The sequence below is a fragment of the Chlorocebus sabaeus genome, chromosome 4, assembly GCF_047675955.1.
Source record: "Chlorocebus sabaeus isolate Y175 chromosome 4, mChlSab1.0.hap1, whole genome shotgun sequence".
Lineage (NCBI taxonomy): Eukaryota > Metazoa > Chordata > Mammalia > Primates > Cercopithecidae > Chlorocebus > Chlorocebus sabaeus.
This window is the reverse complement of record NC_132907.1, coordinates 60583109-60610885: the sequence shown is the minus strand read 5'-3', so window position 1 is coordinate 60610885 and position 27777 is coordinate 60583109. Positions and strand designations below refer to the sequence as shown.

Genomic DNA, 27777 nt, shown 5'->3' with positions numbered 1-27777 from the left:
GAAGCCAGGATATTTCCCTAGATTTCTTTCTTCTCCCTGAGGTATTACTGGCAGTGTCTGTGTCTCCAAGGTGGGTGCAGCAACTTTGGCTTCTGGGTCCAGGTAACACCAGCTTTCCCATCACCCCTGCATTCATAGGAGTGGTCCTGGCTTCCTAGTTTTGTTCATATCAGGGTTGCCTCGATATCTCCTGGGCTTCTCTGCTCTTTAATCACCAGTGGAATTCTTTATATTAAATTTCGTCTGTTTTAAAGACTTCGAGTGGGTTATATTTTCTTTGCTGGACCCTGAGTTCAAATGAAAAGTCTGAGTTGTAGGGAAAGCCATCTTTTTATTATTTATCTATTTATTTATTTAGAGACAGGGTCTTGTTCTGTTGCCTGGGCTAGAGTGCAGTGGCGCAATCCTAATTCACTGTGGCCTCAAACTCCTGGGCTCAAGTGATCCTCCTGTCCCACCCTTAAGTAGCTAGGACTACAGGCACACAGCTCCATACCTGGATAATTTTTAAATTTTTATTTTGTAGAAATGGAGGTCCAGCTATATTCCCCAGGCTAGTCTTGAACTCTTGGCCTCAAGTGATCCTCCATGCCTGGGCTGGAAAACATAACCTTATGGGAAAGTTCCTAAAAATGGTTGACGAACAAGACTGAAGGCCAGAATATGAAAGCTTAAACTCTGATTCTGCCTCTTCCTCGTTGCATATTCCTGAGCAAATAATTTCTAAAACTGTGCCAAGGCACCCAGGGCATTAGAGTGACCTCACAAGAGTATCTCAGAATATTTAAAAATTTGAACACATAAACATAATGAAACTCAACATCTGTCAGACATCACATGAACTATCAATGAGGTAGTTCATGCCTTCAACATAAGATTGCACTATAATCCTTCTAATAACTTCATATTTTTGTGAGACTGGGTTTCCCAGTCAGTCTGATAGAAAAGCAAGTACTATATGGACATTAACATGCAGCAGAAAGTGAGGGCAGCTGTGTCCAGTCTCATTCCGGGTGAGAAGTTCCACACCATCCAATAGGTGCATACATCTCCTTAGTAAGTAGTTGTGATTAACAATGAAACAGAAATGAAAAATATATTTTCTTTTATGTGTATTATATATTTAAACAGCTAATAAGTTGGTAGGACATAAATATTTAATTTGTTGGGACCTAATTATTTATACATCGAATGGTTAGATATTTAATTTGGCCTAAGCCACCATGAAAAAATTACCGAGGCACTAAGAGAAACATGAACTAAGAAACCCTTCTGAATCTCTGGTTTTTCTCATCTATAAAATGAAGAAACCTGCCCCACCTTCCCCCTACAATTGATTGCTGACGAGTTGACATACTGTGTATAATGGACCTTATTGATGGCCTACGCAACATCCATTCTCTACTCCCTCTACTCTGATGGCACCTAGATTAGATTGTGGAATCTTCCCCTTCATCACATGCCTTTAGGAAGTTGAATCCAGGGAAGCTCCGGGAGCAGGCTGGTTTTATGTAAAGACATAAAACTAGGTGCTCATTGTTAGCTTATCTTCTTTTTCAAAGATTGGTATAAGAAAGGCTTATAACTTAACTCGGTCCAAGGAGACACAAGACAACTTGCTGGGGGCTCCCGAGATCTTTATTTCTGGATATTGCTGTGTGTGGGTATAAGATCCAGAACTTGCTACCAGCCTGAGGAGAAATCAAACACATGGAGAATGGAAAGCTGACAACCCAGAGAACCGCAGGGAAACAGGCCCGAGTGACTGGAAACAGGCAACCCTAAAACTGACCATCCCTCTGGACTCTAGGTAGTGAGCCAACACATTTCCTCATTATTTTGGATATTGTTTTTTGCAGTTGAAGGCATTCTGATTCAATATAGGTGAAACTATTTTGCAAATTATATAGTGTGATGCAATTGTTGCTAAAGTTCGAATGTGCTTAGAGGGAGATCATGAACACCAAGACTAAAGGCCTGGATGCAGCCTATCACCCTGTTTCATGTGGCTTTTATTTATCACCATACAGTTTGTGGCATTTCACCATTTCCTACACTGTAGAATCAAGAATGTAAATAAATGTATATCAATGTCTTCAAGAATGTATCATTCTTCTTTCACTTGAATTTGCCACCTTCAATTGCCTGCCTCTCTTCCACTCTCCTTAAAACTTCCTATTTTCCCCTTACCTGTCCCCTTTACTTATTTCTAAATCTACAGCTTGTCAAAAGGTAACTGAAAAATAGAGGTGTAACATTTTTTTGCACAGGGTCTTAGACTCTTCAGAAAAAGGAAAGTATGGGTCACTAACAAAAGCTACTAACCTTGCTTTTATATATTCACCCTTTAAAAGTTCACAACCTACAAAAACCAATTTTTCATTTGAACATTTTGTGTAAAGTCAACTAATTACAGAAATCAATGCTCTAAGCTAGCCTGTTTATTTACAGATTTTTTGCCAACTTGCTTTTATCCTTTCCCTCACTGGTCGATTAAACAGCTATTTTTTTAAGCACCTATTATAAAGTAACCAAGGTAAAAAGATTTGGTTAATATCCATTAGGATAGTGCTACTCAAAGTGCAGTAATTGCACCAGAATCATAATCACCTGGAAGCTTGGTGGAAATGCATATTCACGGTTCTTACCCTAGACCCATTGCTGTAGAATCTCTGGAAAGGGGCTCAGGAATCTGTTTTAACAGTATCTCCAAGTAATTATTTTGCCTGCTAGAGCCATTAATCTGGGAACATATGGCCTAGTGAATAATTTTGTAAAATATAGTAAAGGCAATTACTATCCTTGCAGATGTGTATGAAGTGAGATGGAAACATAGAAAGGGCCTTAACAATACAAGCTAACACTGAACACCTAGGATGTTCACAGGCATTGTCTTAGACATCATAATGATACAGTGAGATTTGAACCCAAGGCCCTTCTGACTCCACAACTCATAATCACTGTACAAAACTACCCTAGGGCTGAGAAGCACAGGAAGTTTCACAAAGAAGGCTGTGTTCCAGCCCAGTCTGAGTTTGCTAGATCAACAGACTGGAGCAAAGGGGTCTTGATAGTCCTGGAAAATAATGGTGCAGTATACAGAAAGGAATGGAAACAAGAGAGACCATAGCATAGTTAGGAATTTCAGGTAGTCCAATGTAAGTCCTGGGGAACAGGAGGACAGGGATGGGCCTGGACAGCTACATAGAAGTCTTATTGTAAGTAAAGGTTTGATATGCTACGTAAACGAGTTTATATTCCACTCTATAGGAAAAAAGACCACCACAAGATTTTTGCCGGACTGTAAATTCAGTGTGGTATCAAAAACATACCCAGTGGAGTAACATGATAATAATAATGAGGCAATGATACTAGAGGTCAAGGCTGATAGGGCAACTGAACTGGAGTCTTGGGAAGAGGTAAGAGGGGCCTGAATGAAAAGTGCAATGGGGGATAGGCAGAGGGAATGGATTCAAGTGCTGTTAAAGTAGAATTGACAGCACTTCACTTTTGAGATGTATTCATTTAATACATATTTACTAAGTTTCTGCTATGCACTTGGCACTATTCTAGGAACTAGGGATTTTACAATGAACGAAACATACAAAATCCCTCATAAAGCTCCCATTCTAGTGTGTGTTGGTGGGCTGGCGGGGGTGGGAGGGAGACTGGGGTTAATGAGCATATATGTCAGTAGTGATATATGGTACAAAGAAAAACAACATAGGGAGAGGGGATAGCAAGTGATTAAGTGGCTGCCATTTTAGACAGAGGCTGGGAAAGGACTCTCTGCAGGGGGGCAATTGGGCAGTGGCCTCAGTGAAGTAAGGATAAGCTGAGGACCTATGAGGGCAGAGATAGGCATGGTGGGAATGGAAGCAGGAGACTGGTGAGAGAGAAAGACTTGCCTGGCAGGACGCAGATGATGGCACAATCTGAGAAAAAGAGGCATGTCAGTGAGGCTAACAGGCAGCTGCACAGAGAAGGCCGGCTCTCAGCAGAGAGGGTTAGACAGAGGGGTGGGAGTTATCCGCCAGAAACCCGGAGATCATCTGCCAACATTCCCATTCAAAGACGCTGACTGACTGATTTCCTGTCAAATTAAAATGGTCAGACTTCTCTATTTAAGGACATTCATTTTGGTAAACAATAGAGCCAAAAATATTTCAAAGATACACAAAATGCGATTTAAATGGTATTTAAAGGGTTTTCTTAGAAGCGTTACAAAATCCTATTTAAACGGTATTTAAAGGGTTTTCTTAGCGTTGTACAAACTTAAAAGGACAAGTACACTTTAGGGAAAAAGAAGCTTTATTTCATAAATTACGATATATTAACTCATTCAAAATATAAGTCAAGAATCTTAATATCAACAGATTATATCAAACAAACTGGAAGGCAGAATAACTACCACAGTTTAGTATAAGTACCCAAAGTATTTATAAATCAAAAGCCCTAATGATAACCATTTTTAGAATTCAATCATCACTGTAGAATCAGAGTCTGTAATTCTTTTCTTAATTAGAGTGGTAGGACACTGCAATACTGTTCCTCCATGTTTCCATGCATACAATGTTATGTGTTACTCTACACTGTAAATGCAGTATTCAAATTCACTTGAGCTGTGGGCCTGGAAGTTAGAGACTAGCTTTTACCTTATTACTTTCAATGATTTTATCTGATTTAAGCTGATCAATCTCTTCGCGGCTGAATCCAAATTCGTCAAGTATCTCCTCAGTGTGTTCTCCTACAAAAGGATCCCTTTTGAAAGAAGGGATGGCTGGGGTGTTTGACAGCAGAGGTGCAGGGCGGGGGCTCATGCTCTGCTCCTCATTGGTGATAAACGAGCCCCGTTCCTTGCTGTGATCATGATGAACAACCTCCTCTAAAGTCAGAACCGGAGTCACACAGGCATCTGTGCCATCAAAGATTTGACACCACTCTGCCTTTGTCTTCTTTGCAAATACAGCTGCAAACTTCTTCTTCATTTCTGGCCAATCATCCATGCTCATCTGATTGGGAAGTTCATCAGACTTTAGTCCAAGTCCTGAGGAAAAATACAATTTCTTAAATTATCATGCTTTGAACAGAGCTATTATAATCAATAAAAATGAATGCTGAGCCCACCGTACTATGCAAAATAAAATGTTCTATAAGGGCTTCTCAAATGAGTCAAGAGAAAAAAATGTAAAGTCAGTTTAAGGTTGGAGTCAAAGGCTGGAGAGGGCAGAGGTAGTCAGACTTGCCACCACCAAGATTTTATTATTCATATTTCATCAAAAGTGGTCTGTTCTCAATGGTCTGGTTTCCAGAAATTGATTTCCTACCTCTGAGTAGATTTTGAAAAAAAATTTCCCCAGGATGTTATTAGCCAGTTATACTGAGTTAAAATAACTCCCTATTCTCTATAATGTATTCAAACCTTATAAAAAAATATGAACAATTTTATACATGACCATCTCAGTTTCCAAGGAAGAAGCCTGAAGACAAATTATTTAATTCAGGATTGCAATTTTATAAATACATTCATTTATCTTTATTTTGTTAAAATAAAAGAGCTAGAATGGCCAGGAGTGATGGCATGAGTATAGTGCAAGCTACTCAAGAGGCTGAGGCTGGAGGATTGCTTGAGCCCAGGAGTTCAAGGCCCGGCCTGGGCAACACAGCAAGACCCCCATCATCCATCATCCATCCACCAATCCATCCATCCATCCATACATACATACATACATACATACATATATACACACATACATTTTTAAAATAAAAGAACCCCAAAGGGCTTTCTACTAGGATAAAGGACTTGTAAGGTAACCAAAGACTCATGCAAATTGTTCCTATAGCAAACAAAACAGAAACTTATTAGCCAGCCAGTCAACAGTGGGGCATGCAGACTCCTCTCCGGCATGAAAGGAACTTGAAGGGCCCATCAAGACTACAGTGCAGAGATCATGACAGCAGCTACCTGGGGATTTAACAGGAAAAGTAGCCTCTCTAGCTCTTGACCCCATCTGTGTTTCCTTTACTGACTATGTGGGCCTACCCCTGCAGACATGCCCAGACTCCAGTGCTGATTAAATTATACCCAAAGAGCAGGGCCACTTTACAATAGTTGATGCAAATGTCCCTTTTCTTCTATAAGCAGGTTTTTAAAAGTGCATGGCTAAGTGTCAAATGATAACGAAAGGCCCTTTCTTTATGCATAATACTGTGTGTAAGTTTAGCCAAGTTAATTGAATAATCCTCACTTATAGAATACCTTCCTTCTCTAGCATGTTGACAATCAAGGCTAATTTTAAGTTGCTCTGAAGATGGTAAAGTCCCTATAGAGGTAAGAAGACATAAATACTGAAGCCTCTTCTTAAGGTTTTGAGGACTATGAGGAAATAAGAAGAACTAACACAGTTCCAGATTTTTGTAAGCAGTCTCCTGTGGAATATATAAGTACATTTTCTTCTGTAACCACCAGTCCCATTCAAATACCAGGATGGATAGGAGGCCATAGTTTCAGGTTATCACTATAATCTACAGGATATCTTTCACTTGATGTTCTTTCTCGATTGCCCTGAACTCTGTGAGTGAAAGGCACATAAAATGAGCAACGAGCAAAAAGTAGTGATCTTCACATGCTTTTAAAACAGTTGCTTTTTATCAGACTGTGATCAGAATCATAACACTGAGTAAAGCTGCAGCCAATATGTTCTCTCTTTAACTTTATAGTTGAGACTACACAGGTCATAGTTTGTATGCTAGAAAAATACTAGAAATCAAAAGTCCCCAGATACTACCCTACCTCTAACACCCCAATTCTCCCATTGTCTACCATGGCTTCGCAGCCCACCATCTCCCATCCTGCCCATGACCCTGACCAAGGCCACAGGATTGAACACCAGTGGTTTAAGGTGAGCTGTTTGCTGTGCTCCTGACACTCCAATATGGAACTTGGAATCCAGTCCCAAGTCTCAGAATCCATAATTGTATAAATACAGTTATAGATTGTGGCTAGTTGTTATGGTAAAATCACTATGAAATTTCTGGTATTTTAAGTCAAATAGATTTTCAGGAACTAGCCTGGGAAATCAGATACCATTTAAAACTTGGGAAAGCATGTTTTGATTTCAAAAAAACTACCCCCCCGCCCCCGACACACGACTACAAAAAATGCTTATTCTTTTAAGTACATGCCATAAACTTTACTGCTTTATAATATTAAGTATGTAGTAAGCAGTCAAATTTCATGTTGTAAGTATTCAATGATATATGCCCAGGATGGCAATTGTAAACATTATTTTATTATTATTATTATTTTTGAGACGGAGTCTCACTCTGTCACCCAGGCTGGAGTGCAGTGGCACGATCTCCGGTTACTCGAAGCTCCGCCTCCCGCATTCACGTCATTCTCCCACCTCAGCCTCCCTATTATTTATTTATTTAAGACGGAGTCTCCCACTATTGCCCGGGCTGGAGTGCAATGGCACGATCTCGGCTCACTGCAATCTCTGCCTCCCGGGTTCAAGCGATTCTCCTGCCTCAGCCTCCCAAGTAGCTGGGATTGCAGGTGCCTGTCACCATGCCTGGCTAATTTTTTTGTATTTTTTAGTAGAGATGGGGTTTCACTATGTTGGCCAGACTGGTCTCAAACTCCTGACCTCGGCCTGCCTCGGCCTCCCAGAGTGTTGGGATTACAGGCGTGAGCCACTGCATCCAGCCATAAACATTATTTTTATAACGAAAATTTGGAAAAAATGTAAATGAACTTGCATAGGGAATTGGTTATATAAATTTTAGTACAGGCAGATAAAAAATATGATATGGCTGCTATATAAAATGGGTGAGGGTAAAGATCTTTTGTACTGACATGAAAGAACGTCTTTGCTATATTGTTGTATAAAAAGCTATAAACTATAAATTTATATTATTTTATATATATAAATTATAAATTGTAAAACAGAAAATAATTGCTGGGTGTTGTGGCTCATGCCTGTAATCCCAGCACTTTGGAAGGCTGAGGCAGGAAGATCACTTGAGCCCAGGAGTTCAAGACCAACCTGGGCAACACAGTAAGACCCTGTCTCTACAAAAAAATCAAAAAGTTAGCCAGGCATGGTGGTCGTAGCTACACGGGAGGCTGAAGCAGGAGGATTGCTTAAGCCCAGGAGGTCAAGACTGCAGTGTGCCATGTTTGTGCCACTGCACTCAAGCCTAGGCAACAGTGTAAGAGCCTGTCTCAAAAAATAAAATAGAATAGAATAATTGTGCATTTGTATATGTACAATAAAAATTCTTGAAGGCCACATCCCAAATTTTCCCAAAGTGGAAGAACAAAGGAAAATTTTCCCTTCTTACTTTTTAAAATCTGTATTGCTTATTTTTTTCCTAGCAAATATATAATTTTAAATTTTTATTTCATTTTTGAAAATTGTGATAAAATATACATAAAGTTTACCATTTCAGCCATTTTTTGGTGCACAGTACTAGGGCATTAAGTATACTCATACTGCTTTACAGCTATCACCACCGTCCATCTGTACCACACAACTCCTGAACTTTTTCATCTTTTCAAACAGAAACTTTGAACCTATTAAACATTAACTCCCGCTCCTACCTCCCCACAGCCCCTGGCAACCACCATTCATTCTACTTCCTGTCTCTATGAATTTGACCACTTTAGATAGTTCACATAGTGGAATCACATAGTATTTGCCCTTTGGTGACTGACTTATTTCACTCAGCATAATGTCTTCAAGATTCATCTCTGTCGTAACGTGTTGAAATTTTCTTGTTTTTTTCAGGCTGAAACACATTCCATTTTATGTCTGTACCACATTTTATTCACCCATTCATCTGTTGATGGACACTTGAGTTGCTCCTACCTCTTGGCTATTGTGAATAATGTCACTATGAACACAGATATACAAATATCTGTTTGAGTCACTGCCTCCAATTCTTTTGGTTATATACTTAGAAGTGGAATTGCTAGATCATACAATTCTATGTATAATTTTCTGAGGAAATGCCATGCTGTTTTTGACAGCGGCTACACCACTTTACATTCTCATTGGTAGTACACAAGTGTTTCGTTTCCTCACACCCTTGCCAACAATTGTTATTTTGTATTTTTTAGAAATAATAATTTGAAGGCCAGGAGTGGTGGCTCACACCTCTAATCCCAGCACTATGGGAAGCTAAGGGGGAGCAGATCACTTGAGGTCAGGAGTTCAAGACCAGCCTGGTCAACATGGTGAAACTCCATCTCTACTAAAAATACAAAAATTAGCCAGGCATGGTGATGGGCACCTGTAATTCCAGTTACTCAGGAGGCTGAGGCAGGAGAATCACTTGAACCCAGGAGGCAGAGGTTGCAGCGAGCCGAGATCACGCCACTGCACTCCAGCCTGGGTGACAGAGATCACCCAGCTTTTGAAAACTATCTCCTGGCCGGGCGCGGTGGCTCAAGCCTGTAATCCCAGCACTTTGGGAGGCCGAGACGGGCGGATCACGAGGTCAGGAGATCGAGACCATCCTGGCTAACACGGTGAAACCCCGTCTCTACTAAAAAGTACAAAAAAACTAGCCGGGCGAGGTGGCGGGTGCCTGTAGTCCCAGCTACTCCGGAGGCTGAGGCAGGAGAATGGCGTAAACCCGGGAGGCGGAGCTTGCGGTGAGCAGAGATCCGGCCACTGCACTCCAGCCTGGGTGACAGAGCCACACTCCGTCTCAAAAAAAAAAAAATAAAAGAAAACTATCTCCTGATAAAACAGCTTTTGAAAATTATCTATTGCTTACCTGATTGTACTATAAGAACTTTGCTATCTCAAAATGTCATAAAATTCTCAGTGTTTTCCGATTTTTTTGTCCTAGAAAATAGCAGGGATGCAGCAGAGTATGTACTTTAAAAAGACTTTGCATACTTATGTTCAGAAACTGAAGATACAAATTAAAGTATGGTCTCAAAGATCTAAAACACAAAGGGAAGTAAATTAGGTATGTAATTAGTACTACCTCAAAAATTATTATTATTATTGTTGTTGTTGTTCTGATACACAGTCTCGCTCTGTCACCCAGGCTGGAGGGCAGTGATGCGACCTCAGTGCACTGCAACCTCCGCCTCCCAGGTTCAAGTGATTCTCGTGCCTCAGCCTCCCGAGCAGCTGGGATTACAGACATATGCCACCATACCTGGCTAATTTTTGTATTTCTAGTAAAGACGGGGTTTCACCATGTTGCCCAGGCTGATCTTGAACTCCTGACCTCAAGTGATCCACCTGCCTCAGCCTCCAAAAGTGCTGGAATTACAGGCATAGCCATCGCACCTGGCCCTCAAAAAATTATTACAGATGTGGGGGTTTGTCCAGTAGGACTTGAGAGAGAAGAAATGCATATGTGATTAGTAAAAGTAGTATTTTTGTAAATAAATCTTATAGAAGAGAGATAATGCTGAGGCATTTTGGCATGGACTAGGTAGATAAAGTGCAGGGTGATTTAACATGCTATCTCCTAGAGCACAAGCCATCTGTCAGCTAAGGATCCTACGTAAACTTTGAAGGGAGATGAGGGTTAAGGATACCATAAAAGGCTATGGATGCAAAAAGAGGGGGCTGTAAAAAAATCAGGGGAGTTACAAAGTTTAAACTCAGCAGAAGACCCAGGAGAAGGTGATCAGGAGTTAAGGCGTTGGCACGATGACCTTGCTAGAAAACTGTTGTCTTGTTTCATTTTCAGTGTTTCCAGAAAGGCTTATTCATTGAGGTGAAGTGTGGATGTGAAAAACGAGTCTGCTCCACACATACAGCAGTCCTTCTTCATCTGAGGTTTGGCTTTCTGTGGTTTCAGTTACCCACAGTCAACCGTGGTCTGAAAACATTGAATGAAAAATTCCAGAAAGAAACAATTCATAAATTTAAACTGCATGCTGTTCTGAGCAGCATGATGCATGATGAAACCTCGCAGCATCCTGCTCCGTCCTGACCTGGACATGAATCGTGTCCATCCTATCCACACTGTGGGGCTACCAACCCATTAGTCACTTAGTAGCCAACTAGGTTATCAGGTTGACTGCTGCAATATTGCAGTGCTTGTGTTCAGGTAACCCTTATTTCACTTCCTAAGGCCCGCAAAGGTTGTAGGTGAAGGTGATGCTGGCAATGTGGATATGCCAAAGAGAAGCCTAAAGTGCTTCCCTTAGATGAAAAGGTGAAAGCTCTCAGCTTAGGGGAAGAATAAAACTCATAAGCTAAGGTTGCTAAAATCGATGGTTAAGAATGAATCTTATATTCATGAGATTATGAAGAAGGGGAGAAGGAAAAATAAATTCATGCTAGTTTTGCTGTCACAACTCAAACTGAAAAGTTATAACTATAGTACATGGTAAGTGCTTAATACAGATGGAAAATGCATTAATTTTGTGGGTGGAAGACGTAAATAGAAACATCTTCCAATTGACAGCAATCAGGTTCAGTACTATCTGCAGTTTCAGGCATCCACTGGGGGTCTTGCAAAGCATCCCCCAAAGATAAGAGAGGACTACCGTATATGTTTTAAAATAATAGGATACATCAAGGAAGGGAGTTAACTTCCAGAGTGGCAGAATGAGAGCCTTCAAAAACCTGTGTTAAAGCAATGAGAACACTAACAACAACTGTCAGAATTAACTTTTTCATAATTCTGGAAATCAAAAGCTTGCAGCATTCCAAGGAGCATTTATTCAAGAAAAACAGCTGAATCTCAGTAAGACCAGTGAGCTTTGTGGTGTTAGAATTTGTGCTAATTTCATCCCTCTCCCTGTGGTAGCCTTGAAAAACAACTTCCCCTCAACTCTGGTCAGTTCTGAAAACCAGCAGGAGAACAGACCCGAGAGGAGGAAAATAAGTTTGGAGCTTCCCCCAAAAACCCCATCCCCAGAGAACTGTCATTATTTAGCCTGTCGGGCAGGTCCCTGAAAGGCTCCATTCTCAGGGCTTGTCTTTCTGTGATCTAACTCAGAGCTCACTTTGCTCTAGTCCTAAAATGCTGATTTAAAAAAAAAAAAAAAAAAAAAGGCAATATTTTATTGCAGCTGTCTTAGGTGGTGGTACTTATTGCAGCTAATGAGATGCTGACCAAAAAACTTAAAAGAAAAAAACTGGGAAATGGTATATCCATAGGGGGCTTTGAAAAGCTCCAACATATTCCTGAGAAATTTTTTACACCTCCTGAGAAGGCCATACACACACACATGTGCAGGACAGTGCGAATGCCCGGGAGAGATCTGAAAAGGCCCTCCTCTCTCACCTCTGGCTGACCTTGAGGCTCTTCACAAGCAAGAAGTTAAGGCATGTAGCGCTTCAGAAAAAGACAGGAGATTTATTGGGTCAAGGCATTTAAGGGCCACAGTGGCTCATGCCTGAAATCCCAGTACTTTGGGAGGCTGAGGCAGGAGGATCGCTTGAGATCAGGAGTTCAAGATCAGCCTGAGCAAAATAGCAAGATTCTGTTTCTACAAAAAATAAAAAATTAGCCAGGTGTGGTCGTACGTGCCTGTAGTCCCAGCTACTTGGGAGACTGAAGCAGGAGGATCGCTTGCACCCCAGAGTTCAAGGCTGCAGTTGGCTGTGATCACACCACTGCACTCCAGCCTGGGCAACAAAGCGAGATCCTGTCCCCCAGATTAAAACAAACAAGCAAACAAAAAAAAAGGCATTTAAGGACATTTCTGTCCAATGATTAGCTGAAGCTAACACAGTTGACTTCGGTGGCTGCACATGCCAAAGAATACAGATTTAATTTAAGAAAATCATTAAACAAACAGCAACAATAACAAGTCCAGGACTGAGGTCCTGAGGAGTCCTGGGAGGTTGTCACATTGAATTATTTAAAATGTCCAGTACTGTTTTAAAATTTTACACGTTTATTTTCATTAAAACTTATTTAAGTCACTTTGGACCCAGCATGTCCTTAGGTTTTAACCATTCATCCAACTGCTCTGCTGTGAGACAGCTAAGTTCAACGGCAGTTTCCTTTAAGGTCGATCCATTTTGGGGTGTTGTCTTAGCAATCTCTGCTGCTTTGTCATACTCTATATGAGGGTTGAGAGCTGTCACCAACATTAGCGACTTCTTCATTAGCTTCTTGATCCTTTCTGTATTGGTTTGGATTCCCTCTATGCAGTTTTCTGTGAAGGAAACTGAGGCATCCCCCAGCAGCCTGAGTGTAACACTAAAGTTTTAATCATCATTGGCTTGAAAACATCCAACTCAACATGGCCATTGCTACCTCTAACAGTTACAGCCACACCGTACCCCATGACTTGGGCTGCAACGATGGTCATCGCTTCACACTGAGTAGGGTTTGCCTTGCCTGGCACGATACTGCTTCCTGTTGCATTTTCAGCAAGGTCAGTTCTCCCAGACCTGGGCAAGGACCAGAACTCAGAAAATGAATATCATTTGCTATCTTCGTCAGACTGCAGTTGGTAGTGTTCATGGCTCCACAGAGCTCCGCCAGAGCATCACGAGCAGCCAGAGCTTCCAATTTATTTGGAGCAGTGACGAAAGGCAAGCTTTTTAATTTCTGGACAGAGAGGTACCCTTTTTGATCTAGATAAACCATTCTGTTCTTCTATAGTTTTTCCAACTATATTTGAATAGGTGAAGTTAGTATGTTTAATCATAAAATGCTTTCAGTTGCTTGCAAACGCAATTATTCCATCAGATGAGAACACATCAAAAATTTGAAAAATTAAAAAAAAATCATTCCTGCTATATGCAAATAACTTTTAGTATACGCATCTGAAAAGCTACCAAACATAACAATGAAACCTGAAACTTGTAGTAGAAAGGTAAATGCACTGTGATCAGCTTTCACACCACTTCAGAGTATATTCTGAAACTTCTTAGGTTCTACATTATTTATAGAGCGAATTTTAAATTCAAACATTTCTCAGGAACAAAATGACTCCCATCCAATTACTTAATTAGGGAAGAAGAGATCCCAAATTTTCTTGCTAATTTATGGCAACTTGCCAAGAAGGCAAGACTCTGCAAGACAGGTAATCTGCAAAGGCATAGTGATATAGTAACATATTCTAACAGAATCTCTTTTGCCAAAATCTTTCCATGCTCTGCTGACTTCTGACATTGAAGTGCCATAAGGGACATCTACCAAGGAATAATAGCTGGTAGAATACTGAATGGAAAGCGACCAATGTGGACAGATCATTTCTAGGGAAGAGTAAGATCTGGGCACACAGGGGCAAGATTATCAACACAAGGAGTGAAATTAAAGCACTGAACATCCTACAAAAGGGGTTATTATTTTTAAAACCCTCAGCTATTTTATAGACTAGTAAGACTGCTGGTCAATTTAAAAGCCATGGAAAATGTCCCACATCATACTGATGGCTATAATTAGGTTTTAGAAAGTGGCTATATAATAAAAGACATCATAGATTCCAAAAGTCTTTAAAATAGAACCAAAGAACATCTACAGCAAAAGGGGAGCTGAGGGAGACACATGAAGTTTACTTACCTTTGATCAGCAGCTCGTAGAACTGGGGTTCTATTGCTCCAACAGCCATGAATTCCCCATCTGCTGTCCTGTAAGTCGTATAGAAAGGTGCTCCACCATCCAATATGTTCTGTCCTCGAGGTGCTTCCCACAGACTTGATTTCTGAGTTTTCCACAGAAAAGAACTTAAATATGCTGTTCCTTCCACCTTTGAGAAAACAGAATACAAAACAAATCCAGATAACTCAAGTGTCAAAGCATGAACAATTTCTCCTATTCAAGTTAAAAAAAGTATTTGCATAAAAATTCTTATCTTAGAGTATACGAAGATTCTACTTAATTATACAACTTCTCTGGTATTTCCAGAAAGTGAGTTAGAGCAGTTTGTATTAGAATAGCAATTGGCTGCACTATTCAGTTCTGAAAATACTGTAAGACTTAGAAGGAATGACTTTTGTTCTCCATTTCTAATAAGATTGGCAAAATGCTGGTAATTTTTAGCTAGGTGAAGGTACATGGAAGATCACTGTACTATTCTCTCTACTTTTTACAATGTTAAAAACTGCCAAGACAAAAAGTTAAAAATTAAAAGAGCTTTTTAAAATGCATCTCCTGATCTCCATACCTATAAACACACACAGATGTAAGAACCATAGCACATTTTAAAGGTAAATCTCATAACAGTAAAATTTGGCTTGTTCTAGCTCGATTCCAATCCCAAGAAAACTGTATTTGAGTATTTAATATATGTTATATTTTGTAATCACTAGAAAGTTATAAAATAAACTGACAATACGGATGGTAGGTATGTGCATTTTCTGAGTCCAGGTAAACCGGTTTGGGAATGCCACCTTCCCATTGAGTCCTGAAGCAATTACACGATAAAGTACAATTACCACAAGGCTCAAACTCAAAGGCTGGAGGCACTGGTCTATTTGAAGAGGACCATGTTCTGATCTTTATGTCTTTTATAAGCCTACTGTCTCCAGCATCCAAGGGAGAAGGCCCTCAAAACATCCTTGTCTCCAAAGTTACCAATAGAGGAGACCTCGTTCCAGCTGCTAGCAATTTCTGAGTTACTGGCTGTGAAACAACCACAAAATGTATCTTTGGATGTATCCAATTTTCCCTTTTAACTTGAAACTTCATACACAACTGAATTTATGACTATGACACTTATTATCACCAAATAGCAGAGTTCATGTAAGTGGCCTACGGCAGTGCCTTTTTTTGAGGCTGGATTACAGAGATGTTAGAGTTCCACATTTATACACATACACACACACACATATATACACACATATGCATATATATGTGCACTATTTTAAATATATTTTATGTTTATGTTATTTAAGCACATATTTAAATGTATCCTATACCAAATTCTGACTCATCAGAGCCTCAACTCATTAACATTTGTTGCTAGACTTTAAAATACAGCTTTTCCTTCCAATTTTGCATAAATGTTACCTTGTATTTGAAACACTATTAAGGAAAACTTTTGCTCTGCATGGTTCTCCTCCCCTCTTAATTTGTGCTGACTCATACAAAACCAACAAGTTAGCACCTTCAACAAGCAAGTGCCTGCTTTCCGCTCAAGCTTTGTTTCTCTCAGAGCCTAATGCCAAATCAATAGGGCAATAACAGATGAACTGGAAGCGGACTAGCTTGTCATACAGTGCAAGAGAGAGTTTCAGCAGAGAGTTCTGAATACTGTTTATTTGACTTTCATGTTCAGGCCAAAGAATGTGAGAAGATTTTAGACACTGTAGTGAGTTGACCTGGAAAGAAAACGTTTTTGTTTTGCTTCATCATAAATGAAATGCAATCTGAAATTTTAAGCAAGTTTTTAAAAATATAGGGTTTTTTTTTTTGTTTTTTAAATGGAGTGTTGCTCTTTTGCCCAGACTGGAGTGCAGTGACACAATCTCAGCTCACTGCAACCTCCGCCTCCAGGGTTCAAGCGATTCTCCTGCCTCAGACTCCTGGTCAAAACGAAATGCAGTAATAAACTGAATACTGAAAGTGATGAGACAATCACCCATAAACTCTAACTTCCAGTGTTCGTGTTCAGAACAGCTTCACTGGTCTGACAAAATAATAAATAAATATTGAGTATGTAAACATAAAATGTTTTATGCTAATAAAATACCCCTTTAATCTCTTTTATATGTTGAATGTCCTAATGAGATTGCTAAAAAATAGACGTGTTAACAGTTACAGGTGCAGTTGGGCCCACTCAGGACAAAAACAAGCTCTGGTCCAATCCTTAGCATCAGAGAGGAGTACAGGCCAAGAAATACAGCAGGAACCCTCCTTGTCTAAGGCCTGGCAGTGGCTACCCTGGCACACAGCTTCTCTTGCCCCATTACTCATACACCATGCAGGCCACAGTCGAGAGCCCCCTGACACAGGGAAACTGCAGCCTCAATTTGCCACCAACCTTTGATACTGTTAAAAGAAAGACTTTAGACAAATTAATTTAAGACTTTGAGCAAAGAATGACTGACGAATTGGGCAGTCTGTGAAACCAGACTAGGTTCAGAGTGACTAGTGTAGTCCTGTGGCCAGAGAGGACTTATGGACAGAAAATGGAAAGCGATGTATAGAAAACAGAAGTGAGGTACAGAAACAGCCAGCCAGACTGGTTACAACTGGGCCTTTGCCTTGTTTGAACACGGTTTCAACAGCTGGTCGCCTGTGATTGGTTGACGTACGGCAGCTGTGATTGGCTGAGACTTGCTGCTTATTACAAAAGTAGGTTACAGTCTGTTTACACATCCAGTTAGGTCACAGCTCACTATGTAAGAGAAACCTTTAGGTGGAACTTAAAATACATAAGGGGGCAGCTTTACGCTACAGTTAATTTAACAACAGTGTGCTCATTATGTGGGCCCAGATTGACTGTAAATACAGCAAAACACACTCCATATTCCAGAGTTATCTTAACCACAGTTTCCAAGGAAGCAGCACTACAATAAGGCAGACTCCAGCTCTTCACAGGCAGGCCCAGGTCTGGAATTGTGCTGCTAAACAATGTGAAAACTTTCGGCCCATTAGAAGGTATCTGCCTCCCCCTAATCAGCTTCTACAATTGCCTGTGCCACAAGGGTTCCTAGTGATGAAGTAATGACTATGATTTACTGATTCTTTTAGCCTTAAGTAATTAGCAAATACTTACTATCCCCTAATGGAAATATGAGCCCAGAAGAAAGATGACAACATTTTCACATACCCTAAAACCTTACTAACTTCTTTATATTAGTTATTTATTTTGAGACAGGGTCTTGCTCTGTTACCCAGGCTGGAGTGCAGTGATGTGATCTCAGCTCACTGCAACCTCTGCCTCCTGGGTTCAAGCAATTCTCATGCCTCAGCCTTCCAGGTAGTGGGACTACAGATGCGTACCACCAAGCCCAGCTAATTTTTTGTATTTTAATAGAGATGGGGTTTCACCATGTTGGCCAGGCTGGTCTCAAACTCCTGGCCTCAGGTGATCTGCCCACCTCGGCCTCCCAAAGTGCTGGGATTACAGGTGTGAGCCACCATGCCCAGCCAACCTTACCATCTTCTAATCATTATATAATTCTGATTAGCTACAGTCTGCTGAAAGCAGCAATCACCTTTTATTTATATTTGATGATACTCAATTGCATCTCTTCAGTAAATTATTCAAATTATTACTAGAGAAGTATCTAGCCTGAAATTATCCTTAACACTCCCAAGGTTCCATTTTTGCTCTTAGTTCATTCCTTTTGGACTCCAGGGACCATGCCCATGGGGCAGCAGGGGAAGTTGTTGAAAGCAGTGGCTTTAGGGTCCAACTGCCTCGGGCAGTGCTTTGGACCCTTTCCCATCATCTGCTTTAGAGGAAGGCAGTTAACCTCTCCAAGCTTTCAAGTCTTCAATGCCAATGACAGTAGCACGTTTCCCTCAGGAAGTTGTGTGGATCACAGAAGCCCTGTGGAAGGCACCGGTCTTGAGTTTGGTGGGTACTGGTATAAAGCCGGTGCTGCTATCTCATGCAGCGACTAGACCATGACTATGCCAAGAGCTGGCCCACAAGAGATAAACCACACTCCCCTGCCGCTGGTACACACTTCAGAGAGGACACACTGGAAAGTGTGAGATGTGCCCTGATGACAGTGTCCCAGAGGTACACATTCAGTACAGGGTGGGTCATGATTCACCATGAAGAGAAGGAAGCACAGGCTGAAGCTTTGGAGATGAGGGGTTTCTGGTAGAAAATGGATTTTGTGAAGATCAAGGACCCAATCCAGTTGACACTCTCAGTCTCTAAACTCTTGAGGTATCCACCAACATTTGACCCTCTGACCATTCCTTTCTTTGGTTTCCATGACAACACTCCATTCTGCTTCTCTCCTTAGCTGTCCTCAGCCCTTGCTTCTCTTCTCTGCCCATGCATTCCTTAAATGCCAGTGTTCTGTCCCCTTTCCTAGTGGATCACATAGTCTCATATGGCTCCCAAATGACTCTGAAATCTGTTTCCAGTTCCTAACCTCAAGTATCCCACCTGGATATCTCAAAGGCACTTCAAAATTGAAATGACCAAAACTGAGTTCCTTTTCTTCTAGTAAAAATAATCACAATGACAAACTTTAACAGAGGGCCCACTGTACGCCAAGCACTGTTCTCACACTGAACAATGGATGAACTCATTGAATTCTCATAGCATCTAACAATGCTATGAGGAGGATGTAATTATTATCTCTATTTTACAAAGGAAACTACAGCACAGAGAGGTTAAATAACTTGCCCAAGATCACAGAGCTAGTAAATGGCAGAGCTAGGATGGAGGTAGTCAGCTGCCACTCTATGCTCTGACCACTGTGTCCAGCAGTCCTCCTTCAGGACACTAGCAGGTCATCCAAGCCAGAAACCTGGGAGCCAGCCTTAACTTCTCCCTCTTCGCTCCCTGTCAGTCCACTATCAATTCCCAGCAATTTTACATCTCAAATGTCCCTTCAATGCAAACCAACTCTACTATTAATTGCTTTAGTACTTACCCTGATCTCTTCAGCAATAACTCAGTAATTGGTCTCTCTACCTCCAGTCTTGTCTCCTCAAATCTATTCTCCATCCTACCTCCAAATGTCTGTGAAAATGCAAACACGCAGTGGTGGTGCTGGAGTGGGCTCTCTTACCCACTAGCTGTGAGATCTTGAGCAAATGGCTATGCTTCCATTCCCTCCTCTTTAAAACAACAATGCATTACAAATGCAGTTTTGAGAATAAGAAGAAATCACACAGGGAATGTGCTCAGCAGAACATGAGGCAAGCATTCAGTGGATGACAGTGAACAAACAGAAGCGTTATGATATCAGAGCATCCCCTACAAAACACAGCAGGAAGGTTTAGACAGGGAGGTCCATTTCACCTCAGCATCCCCAAGAATTTTCTCTACCTGCTGAGGGAGACTTCTTGAACTTTGTTTGAATGATGACTGCTTGAAAATGATATACTAAGCACAAGAGATACTTGGGGAAAATTGCTGAAATATTTAGGTTGGCAAATACTTGGCAAAACCTGCAAGTACTTTTGCACCAACCTAAAACAACATAGGAATCAGATGAGTCGCAGAAAGTTTACAGAACTGACTCCAAGAACAGATGATCAAAATATGACATTCTAACAGATACATAAAGGACATGAGGCTATTTTAAAAAGAAAAGGATATCTTGGTAACTTGGATTGAAACTTCAAATGTCATTTATCTCTTGTCTTCTTTAAAAAGAAATGATTTTAAGCATCCATATCTTAAACTTAGGGACAAGTGGCAGGCATCTACCCCAATTAATACTTACCATATTTGCATCAATGACCTGACCCTTGCCAGAGCGTGTGCGTTCAAAGAGAGCCATCACGATGCCCAACACGCACATAAGACCACCACCAGCAAAATCAGCCAGGAGATTCAGCGGGGCATACGGATTCTCACCATTTCTGCCAATTTTTGAGAGAACACCTACATCATTAAAAACAAATTGAATGTCTCTTTTAAATTTAATCTCTTCTTAAAATAAATATGTGAGCATCTTAGAGGAATAATCAATCTCTCCAGTAGATAATCTAAGTGAAAGCTAGTATACATCACTTTTCCAAGAGCATAGTCAGTAAACTTATAAACAGGCTTTCCCTCAAGATGGGATCCTTGTTTTGTTGTTTTCCTTTCTAAAACCTATTCCAACCAAAATTTTCAAATATTGCTAAGTTTTTACTCACTCACTTTTGGAAAAGAAAATGCTTATTTATTTTGTGGTTTTAAACCAGTAAATGCACTTTCATTCTTATTGGAAAGAAATGCAAGAAAATACTTGTACACAAGAAAAGGAATTTAATTTTTAAATAGATGTGAAAAGCCAATTCTATTACCCATTTCTTTCCTCAACTTTTAAATGTGTACCCACAGAAAGTCTGAAACGTCCTGTAGTCAACAACACACAGTTCTTAGAATTCTGGAATCAGGCCTATCTCACATGTTGTCATAGGCAAAAACACTAATAAAGTAATACTAGGACCTGAAAACCATGGGCTTTTTCTAGCACTCATAGAAGTCTGAAACAATGACTCAGGCAATGATTCTCAAAATGGTGGGTAGAGATTTTGGGGTGGGGCGAAGTAGCTGTCAGAATTGCACTATGTCAACACTTTCAAACTACAGAGCAACCATCCCTAGTACCCAGTAAGCCTCTTAATTCCTAGCCGGGGCTTGTCTAAGAATTGACTCAACAAATGTAGTAAATAAATGATGGCAGCGGGCATGTATTATCCTTCGAACGTGTTAAGGGGTGGCGTGAGGGAAGGTTGAGAATGATTGTTTCAAGACCCAAACCAATCCATTTTAAATACCCATGCTCTCCTGATTCTGATAAACATTTAAAGCTTCACTTTTAAGAATTATTGTTAATCAACATACCTGTAGATCTTGATGGAATAAAAGTATAGACTAAATTTTTTTTCAACATACCTGACAAAGCCAAATAGTTGATATCATGGCCAGCTAACCGAGAGAAGCTTCCTGACTGGCCAAATCCAGTCAGCCTGGCATAAATAAGCCTTGGATTATCCCGCTGCAGAATCTCTGGGCCGAGTTGGAGTTTCTCCATGACACCTTAACAGAAAAGTAACAATCTTCTTAAGAGAGTATGAATTGAGGATGGAGATAATCCCTTCTCTAAGACAAACAAAATAGCACTATTGCAAGTAATATTAATAACATTTGCTGTGGGCTAATGGCATGTTTACAGCAGTTAAGGCCCCAAAGACTGAAGCCACCATTAATGGAATGTGTGGCTTCTTTCCAGGATGTAATTTCTCCTGGTACATCCCTGTTTCCCTCTAGGTTTATCCAAGCCTATTTATTCAGTCCCCAGAGCAGGGTCTCATGCCTTCAGTAAATCCCTTTTCTCTCTTTCTATACCACATCAGTGTTTACCACATCCCACCTCAGCTGCACTTGCTTGTACATCCACACACTTATCTTCCCTATCAGCTCATGAGCTCCTCCTGCAGAATTCACACCTGATCTGTTTCCACAGGCGCTAAAGTTCCTAGCATTAGTACCTTCACGAAAAAGTTTAGCACCCATCTGTAGAAAGAGAGGTTAGTGACAATAAGACCTGAGAGTTTTTAAGCTATCAAGTATAATATTTATAGCACAAACCCGGGGTAATCTGCACCTGAAGTTTCCTGGAATTAAAAGTAATCAAAATTACATAATAAACTCACTGTCTTTACCTTCCTAAGGCTAAAATAAATCACAGAAAACCTCTGGTCATCTACCTAGATAAACACCAGTCACAATCCCTCACCCAGAGGCTATATCCATAGTCCCAGCCAACCTTCCTCCTAATAACAAGACCTTGGACAAACCTCCTTCATCTTGAATGGAGCATTCTTAAATTATTACATAATCTTAATTATTAAATCATTATTGTTACAAGCCTCAAATATGGCTATGAGGGTTAAATGAGTTAACGCATTTAAATAAGCCTGGTGTCCCGTATGTCAAGGCAGTTGCAGCAGGGATGGAGAGAAATAGTCCGAGTGGGCTAAAGAGCAAAATGACTGTATAGATAATCATTGAAATTGGATGTGGTGAAAGGAAAACTGGAGTCCATGATGAAGTACAAGTTTCGGATTCAGGCATTCAGTGAAATAAATAATACAGAAGGTGGAGATGCTGTTTTAGAAGGAAGAACGAAAGGCTCAGTTTGGGATTTGTAGAAGCTGCCTGGCGGACAGCCTTGAGGACGATGCCCAGGACCTGTGTATGCCAGCGTCTGCGGTTCTGAAAGGGAAAGTCTACAAAAAGGTGAAAATGATGGAATGGGTAACGGAGCTCCAGGGAGCAGATGCTGCGACTTAGAACACCAGCGTTTCAGGCAGGGAGCGTAAGCCTGGGTCCGTGGAAGGCTTGAGGGTACAGCACTCCAAAACTGTAGCCGAATAACCGCCTATATGCAGTTTTCCAGGAGGGGAATCCTATGGCTTTCATTAGATTCTTCCAGGGTTCAAGACCCTCAATTAATTAAGAAAGGCAAATACAGAGCGTTTCTTAGGAAAAAAAAAAAAAAGAGGAACTTGGGAAGGAGTCAGAGAGGCCAAAGGAGAAACCGGGCAACAGCAGTATCTCAGAACTCAAGTTTTGAACAATCAAGTTTGGGATGAATGATCACTAACAATACCCTAGGAGGCAAAAACATCTAGAAGGCTGGGGCCGAAAAGGGTTCTGGCGGCAACAGGGCAAAGGTGTGGCGGGTGCAGCCTGGCTCGAATGGCCAGGCCCCCTCCCCTCCGCGGGCACTTCCACAGAGCAGCCCGCGGGGCCCGGGCTCACCGCTGCGGAAGGGCTCCAGCAGCACGTCCGACCGCGCGCACAGACGCCGCAGCACGGCGGCTCCCCGCGGCTGCTTCAGGTCCAGCGCCAGCGAGCGCTTGCCCCGGCCCAAGCGGCTCACGTCGTAATGGGAGCCCGGCCGCTCCACGCGCACCACCCGCGCCCCGAAGTCCGCCAGGACCATAGCACAGAACGGGCCCGGGGCCAGGCCGGCCAGTTCCACGACCAAGATGCCCTGCAGTGCCATGGCGCTCCTCAGTACGCCCTGAATGAGACCCAGCAGCCCCTTGCCCCCGCCCAGCAGCCTACAGGAAGCCCTCCCCAGGCCGGGCGCCCCGCCCCCAGCCCCGGCGCCGCGCCCCAAATGCACCACCCCTGCCCCTCTTTTGTGCGCCTGTGCGAGCCCGCGGAGTCTGCGCACTGGCGCGCTTCCCGACCGGTCTCCAGGTACTGCCAGTGGCAAATTTGCTAGGTTGCTTTTTCTTTTCTGCAACCTAAATTGCTGAGTCCTAAGTTGCAGGGACTGACGTTTGGAGCTCCTGCCTGTTACCGTCCTCTCTGGATGCTTTTATTGCCACCATGGCGATCACCAGCGGTTGTACCATTTGATCCCCAAGTCCTGCCGTACTCTAGGGAAATAAAATAACGTAAACAGTTAAGAACAAGGCAAAAGCGTTTTCTTCCGTAGCCTGCAGATTGTCTTTTTCACCGCCCCTGCTTAGCTAGCTAGCTAGCTGGCAATTTAATCCAGAAACGGCTTGCGATCCCTCGTAGATGCACTCATTTTGAGTTACAAACTCTGGATTACGTGTCTTTTTTAAAAAGTTTAGACTACACTAGGAAAATTATTTTAGTATCAGAAGAACATCAGAAGAACATCTTGGGGTGTGGTGCTCATCAGAGCTAAATGAGAACGCTTTAAAAATGTTAGTTTGTCTTCTGCCATTTCTACAGAAAGCTGCAATTGCAGGTTTTCAACCCAATACGTGATATTTAAGAAAAAAAAAAAGCAATTGCAAATAGCCCCACTGCTTTCACAAATCATTTTCTCTCTTCTAGATACAGCCTGTCAGGTGGCCTAACGTAATTTTTGACATCTCTAGGAATTTGAATAGAACCAGAAATAGGTGCCAGAGACATGCCTGCACTAATCTTGAGTGTGGGTTTATGTATTTCTCAAGCAAGTGATTAAATCAAAAGCAAAACTTGGCACGATTGTAATCAAGATCTTTTAGGCAAGAAAGTCATGATGAGTTTCAGAATTATTTTAGGACTCGGTGGCTTTCTCTTCATAGAAATATAAAAAAAAAAAAATCCTGAAATTTGTATAAAACCACAAACGATCCTCAATAGCCAAAGCAACACTGAACAAAAAGAACAGAGCAGGAAGCAACACACTACCAGAATTTAAATTATGCTACCAAGGTGTAGTAAGCAAAACAGCATACTATTGACATAAAACAGATGCAAAGACCAATGGAACAGAATAAAGAACCCCAACGTGTATTTACAGCCAGCTGATTATCAGTAAAAACACCAAGAACATACACTAAGGAAAGGGCGTTCTATTCAATAAGCAGTGCTGGAAAAACTGGAAATCCGTATGCAGAAGAATGAAACTAGACCCCTATCCCGCACCATATACAAAAATCAACTCAGAATGGATTAAAAGACTTAGATGTACAACCCAAAACTATAAAAACTACTATAAGAAAACAGATAAAACACTTCAGGACATTGACCTAGGCACAGATTTCATGACTAAGATTTCAAAAGCATAGGCAACAAAAACAAAAAATAGACAAATGGGACTATGTTAAAACAAAAAGTTTCTGCACAACAGAGGAAACAACAGAATAAAGAAGCAACTTATTGAATAGGAGAAAATATTTTGCAAATTATTCATCAAACAAGTGACTAATATGCAGAATATACAAGAAACTCAAACAACTCAACAGCAAAAAATCAAATAATCTCATTAAAAAGTGGGCAAAGGATCTGAACAGACATTTCTCAAAAGACATACAAATGGCCAACAAGTATATGAAAAAATACTCAACATCACTTATCATCAGGGAAATGAACATCAAAACCACAATGAGATATCATCTTACTTCAGTTAGACTGGCTATTATCGAAAAGACAAAAAATAACAAATGCTGGCAAAGATGCAGAGAAGAGGAGCTTACATACACTGTTGGTGGGAATGTAAATTAGTTTAGCTATTATGGAAAACACTGTGGAGGTTTGTGAGAAAACTAAAAATAGAACTACTATATGATCCAGCAATCCCACTACTGGATATATGTCCAAAAGTATCAGGGGAACCTGCCCCCAATATTTCAACATAGGTTCTTTTTAGTTTCCCTAAGTGTCAGCCAGTCTGAGAAATAAAAGGAAAGAGTACAAAGAGAGGAATTTTACAACTGGGCCACCGGAGGTGACATCACATATCGGTAGGTCCGTGATGTCCACCTGAGCCGCAAGACCAGCAAGTTTTTATTAAGGATTTCAAAAGGGGTGGGGGGTGTAAGAACAGGGAGTAGGTCACAAAGATCACATGCTTCAAAGGGCAAAAAAGAAGAACAAAGATCACATGTTTCTGAGGCCAATAAAGATCACAAGGCAAAGGGCAAAGCAAAGATCACAAGGCAAAAGGCAAAATCAAAAACTCCTGGTAAGGGTCTATGTTCGGCTGTGCATGTATTGTCTTGATAAACATCTTAACAGAAAACAGGATTCAAGAGCAGAGAACCGGTCTGATAAAAATTTACCAGGCTGGAATTTCCTAATCCTAGTAAGCCTGAGGGTACTGCAGGAGACCAGGGCCTATCAGTCCTTATCTCAACTGCATAACATGAACACTCCCAGAACGGCCATTTATAGACCTCCCCCGAGGAATGCATTCCTTTCCCAGGGTCTTAATTATTAATATTCCTTGCTAGGAAAAGAATTCAGCGATATCTTCCCTACTTGCATGTCCGTTTATAGGCTGTCTGCAAGAAGAAAAATATGGCTCTCTTCTGCTTGACCCCACGGGCAGTCAGACCTTATGGTTGTCTTCCCTTGTTCTCTGAAAATCGCTGTTATTCTGTTCTTTTTCAAGGTGCACTGATTTCATATTGTTCAAACACACGTTTTACAATCAATTTGTACAATAGTGGTCCTCAGGTGCCATACATTCTCAGCTTATGAAGATAACAGGATTAAGAGGTTAAAGTAAAGACAGCATAAGAAATTATGAGTATTATTTGGGAACTGATAAATGTCCATGAAATCTTCACAATTTACATTCAGAGATTGCAGTAAAGACAGACGTAAGAAATTATAAAAGTGTTAATTTTGGGAACAAATAAATGTCCACGAAATCTTCACAATTTATGTTCCTCTGCTGCGGCTCCAGCCAGTCCCTCCATTCAGGGTCCCTCACTTCCCGCAACACAAAAGAAATGAAATCAGTATGTCAAAGGAACACCTGTACCCACATGTTTATTGCAGCACTATTCGCAATAACCAAAATATGGAATCAACTTGAGTATCCATTACTGGATGAAGGGACAAAGAAAATGTGTACATATACACAATAAAATACTGTTTGGTCATAAAAAAAGGATGAAATCCTGTCATCTGTAGCAACATGGATGGAACTTGAGGTCATTATGTCAAGTGAAATGAACTAGACACAGAAAGAAAAGTATCACATGTTCTCACTCAGATGTGGGAGCTAAAAATTTGGTCTCATAAAGAGTAGAATGATAGGGGGCAGAAATGAAGAGAGATTGGGTATGAACATGTAGTTAGATAGAAGGAATAAATAATAGCTAAATAATAGTATTTGATAGCACAGTTGGGTGACTATAGTTAACAGCACTATATCGTGTATTTCAAAATAGTGGCCAGATGCAGTGACTCACACCTGTGATTCCAGCACTTTGTGGGGTTGATGCAGCAGGATCACTTGAGGCCAGAAGTTCGAAACCATCCTGGACAACATAGTGAGACCCCATCTCTACAAAAACTTGAAAAATTGGTGAAACCCCGTCTCTACTGAAAATACAAAAATTGGCCAAGCATGGTGGCATGCATCTGTAATCCCAGCTACCAGGGAGGCTGAGACAGGAGAATCACTTGAACTGGGAAGGCGGAGGTTGCAGTGAGCTGAGCTCGCACCACTGCACTCCAGCCTGGGAGACAGAGCAAGACTCTGTCTTGGAAAAAAAAAAAAAAAAAAAAATTTGAAAAATTATCTGGATGTGGTGTACACCTATAAATCTACATACCCATGAGGTTGAGGTTGAGGTCTGAGGATCACTTGGGCCCATGAGTTTGAGGCTTCAGTGAGCTATAATCACACCACTGCATTCTAGCTTGGGAGACAGAGTGAGATCCTATTCCAAAACAAAAACAAAACAAAACCAAAACCAAAAACAAAC

General features: G+C 41.1%; 1 protein-coding gene across 2 annotated transcripts; it reads right to left on the bottom strand.

Moving 5' to 3' along the window:
- Positions 1-310: 310 nt before the first annotated feature.
- AMACR (alpha-methylacyl-CoA racemase) lies at positions 311-23681 on the bottom strand. Of its 2 annotated transcripts, XM_007961318.3 has the most exons (6): positions 23345-23681; positions 21473-21616; positions 20310-20470; positions 14506-14692; positions 4656-5047; positions 311-1691 (listed from the first exon to the last, which is right to left on the bottom strand). In XM_007961318.3, the coding sequence occupies exons 1-6, from the start codon at positions 23589-23591 to the stop codon at positions 1587-1589; spliced, it is 1236 nt and encodes a 411-aa protein (XP_007959509.2). In that variant the 5' UTR covers positions 23592-23681; the 3' UTR covers positions 311-1586. The 2 variants fall into 2 exon arrangements, with proteins under 2 accessions (XP_007959509.2, XP_007959514.1); XM_007961323.3 differs by lacking the exons at positions 311-1691; positions 20310-20470 and having other exon boundaries at positions 4923-5047.
- Between the last annotated feature and the right edge of the window lie 4096 nt (positions 23682-27777).

Excerpts from the sequence above, each read along its gene's own strand:
- AMACR (XM_007961318.3), bottom strand. The coding sequence starts at position 23,591 with ATGGCACTGCAGGGCATCTTGGTCGTGGAACTGGCCGGCCTGGCCCCG. Across the intron at positions 14,693-20,309 it reads AGGTCATTGATGCAAATATG|GTGGAAGGAACAGCATATTT; the intron begins GTAAGTATTAAT and ends GTTTTCTCAAAG. Across the intron at positions 5,048-14,505 it reads CTACGAGCTGCTGATCAAAG|GACTTGGACTAAAGTCTGAT; the intron begins GTAAGTAAACTT and ends ATTTTTCCTCAG.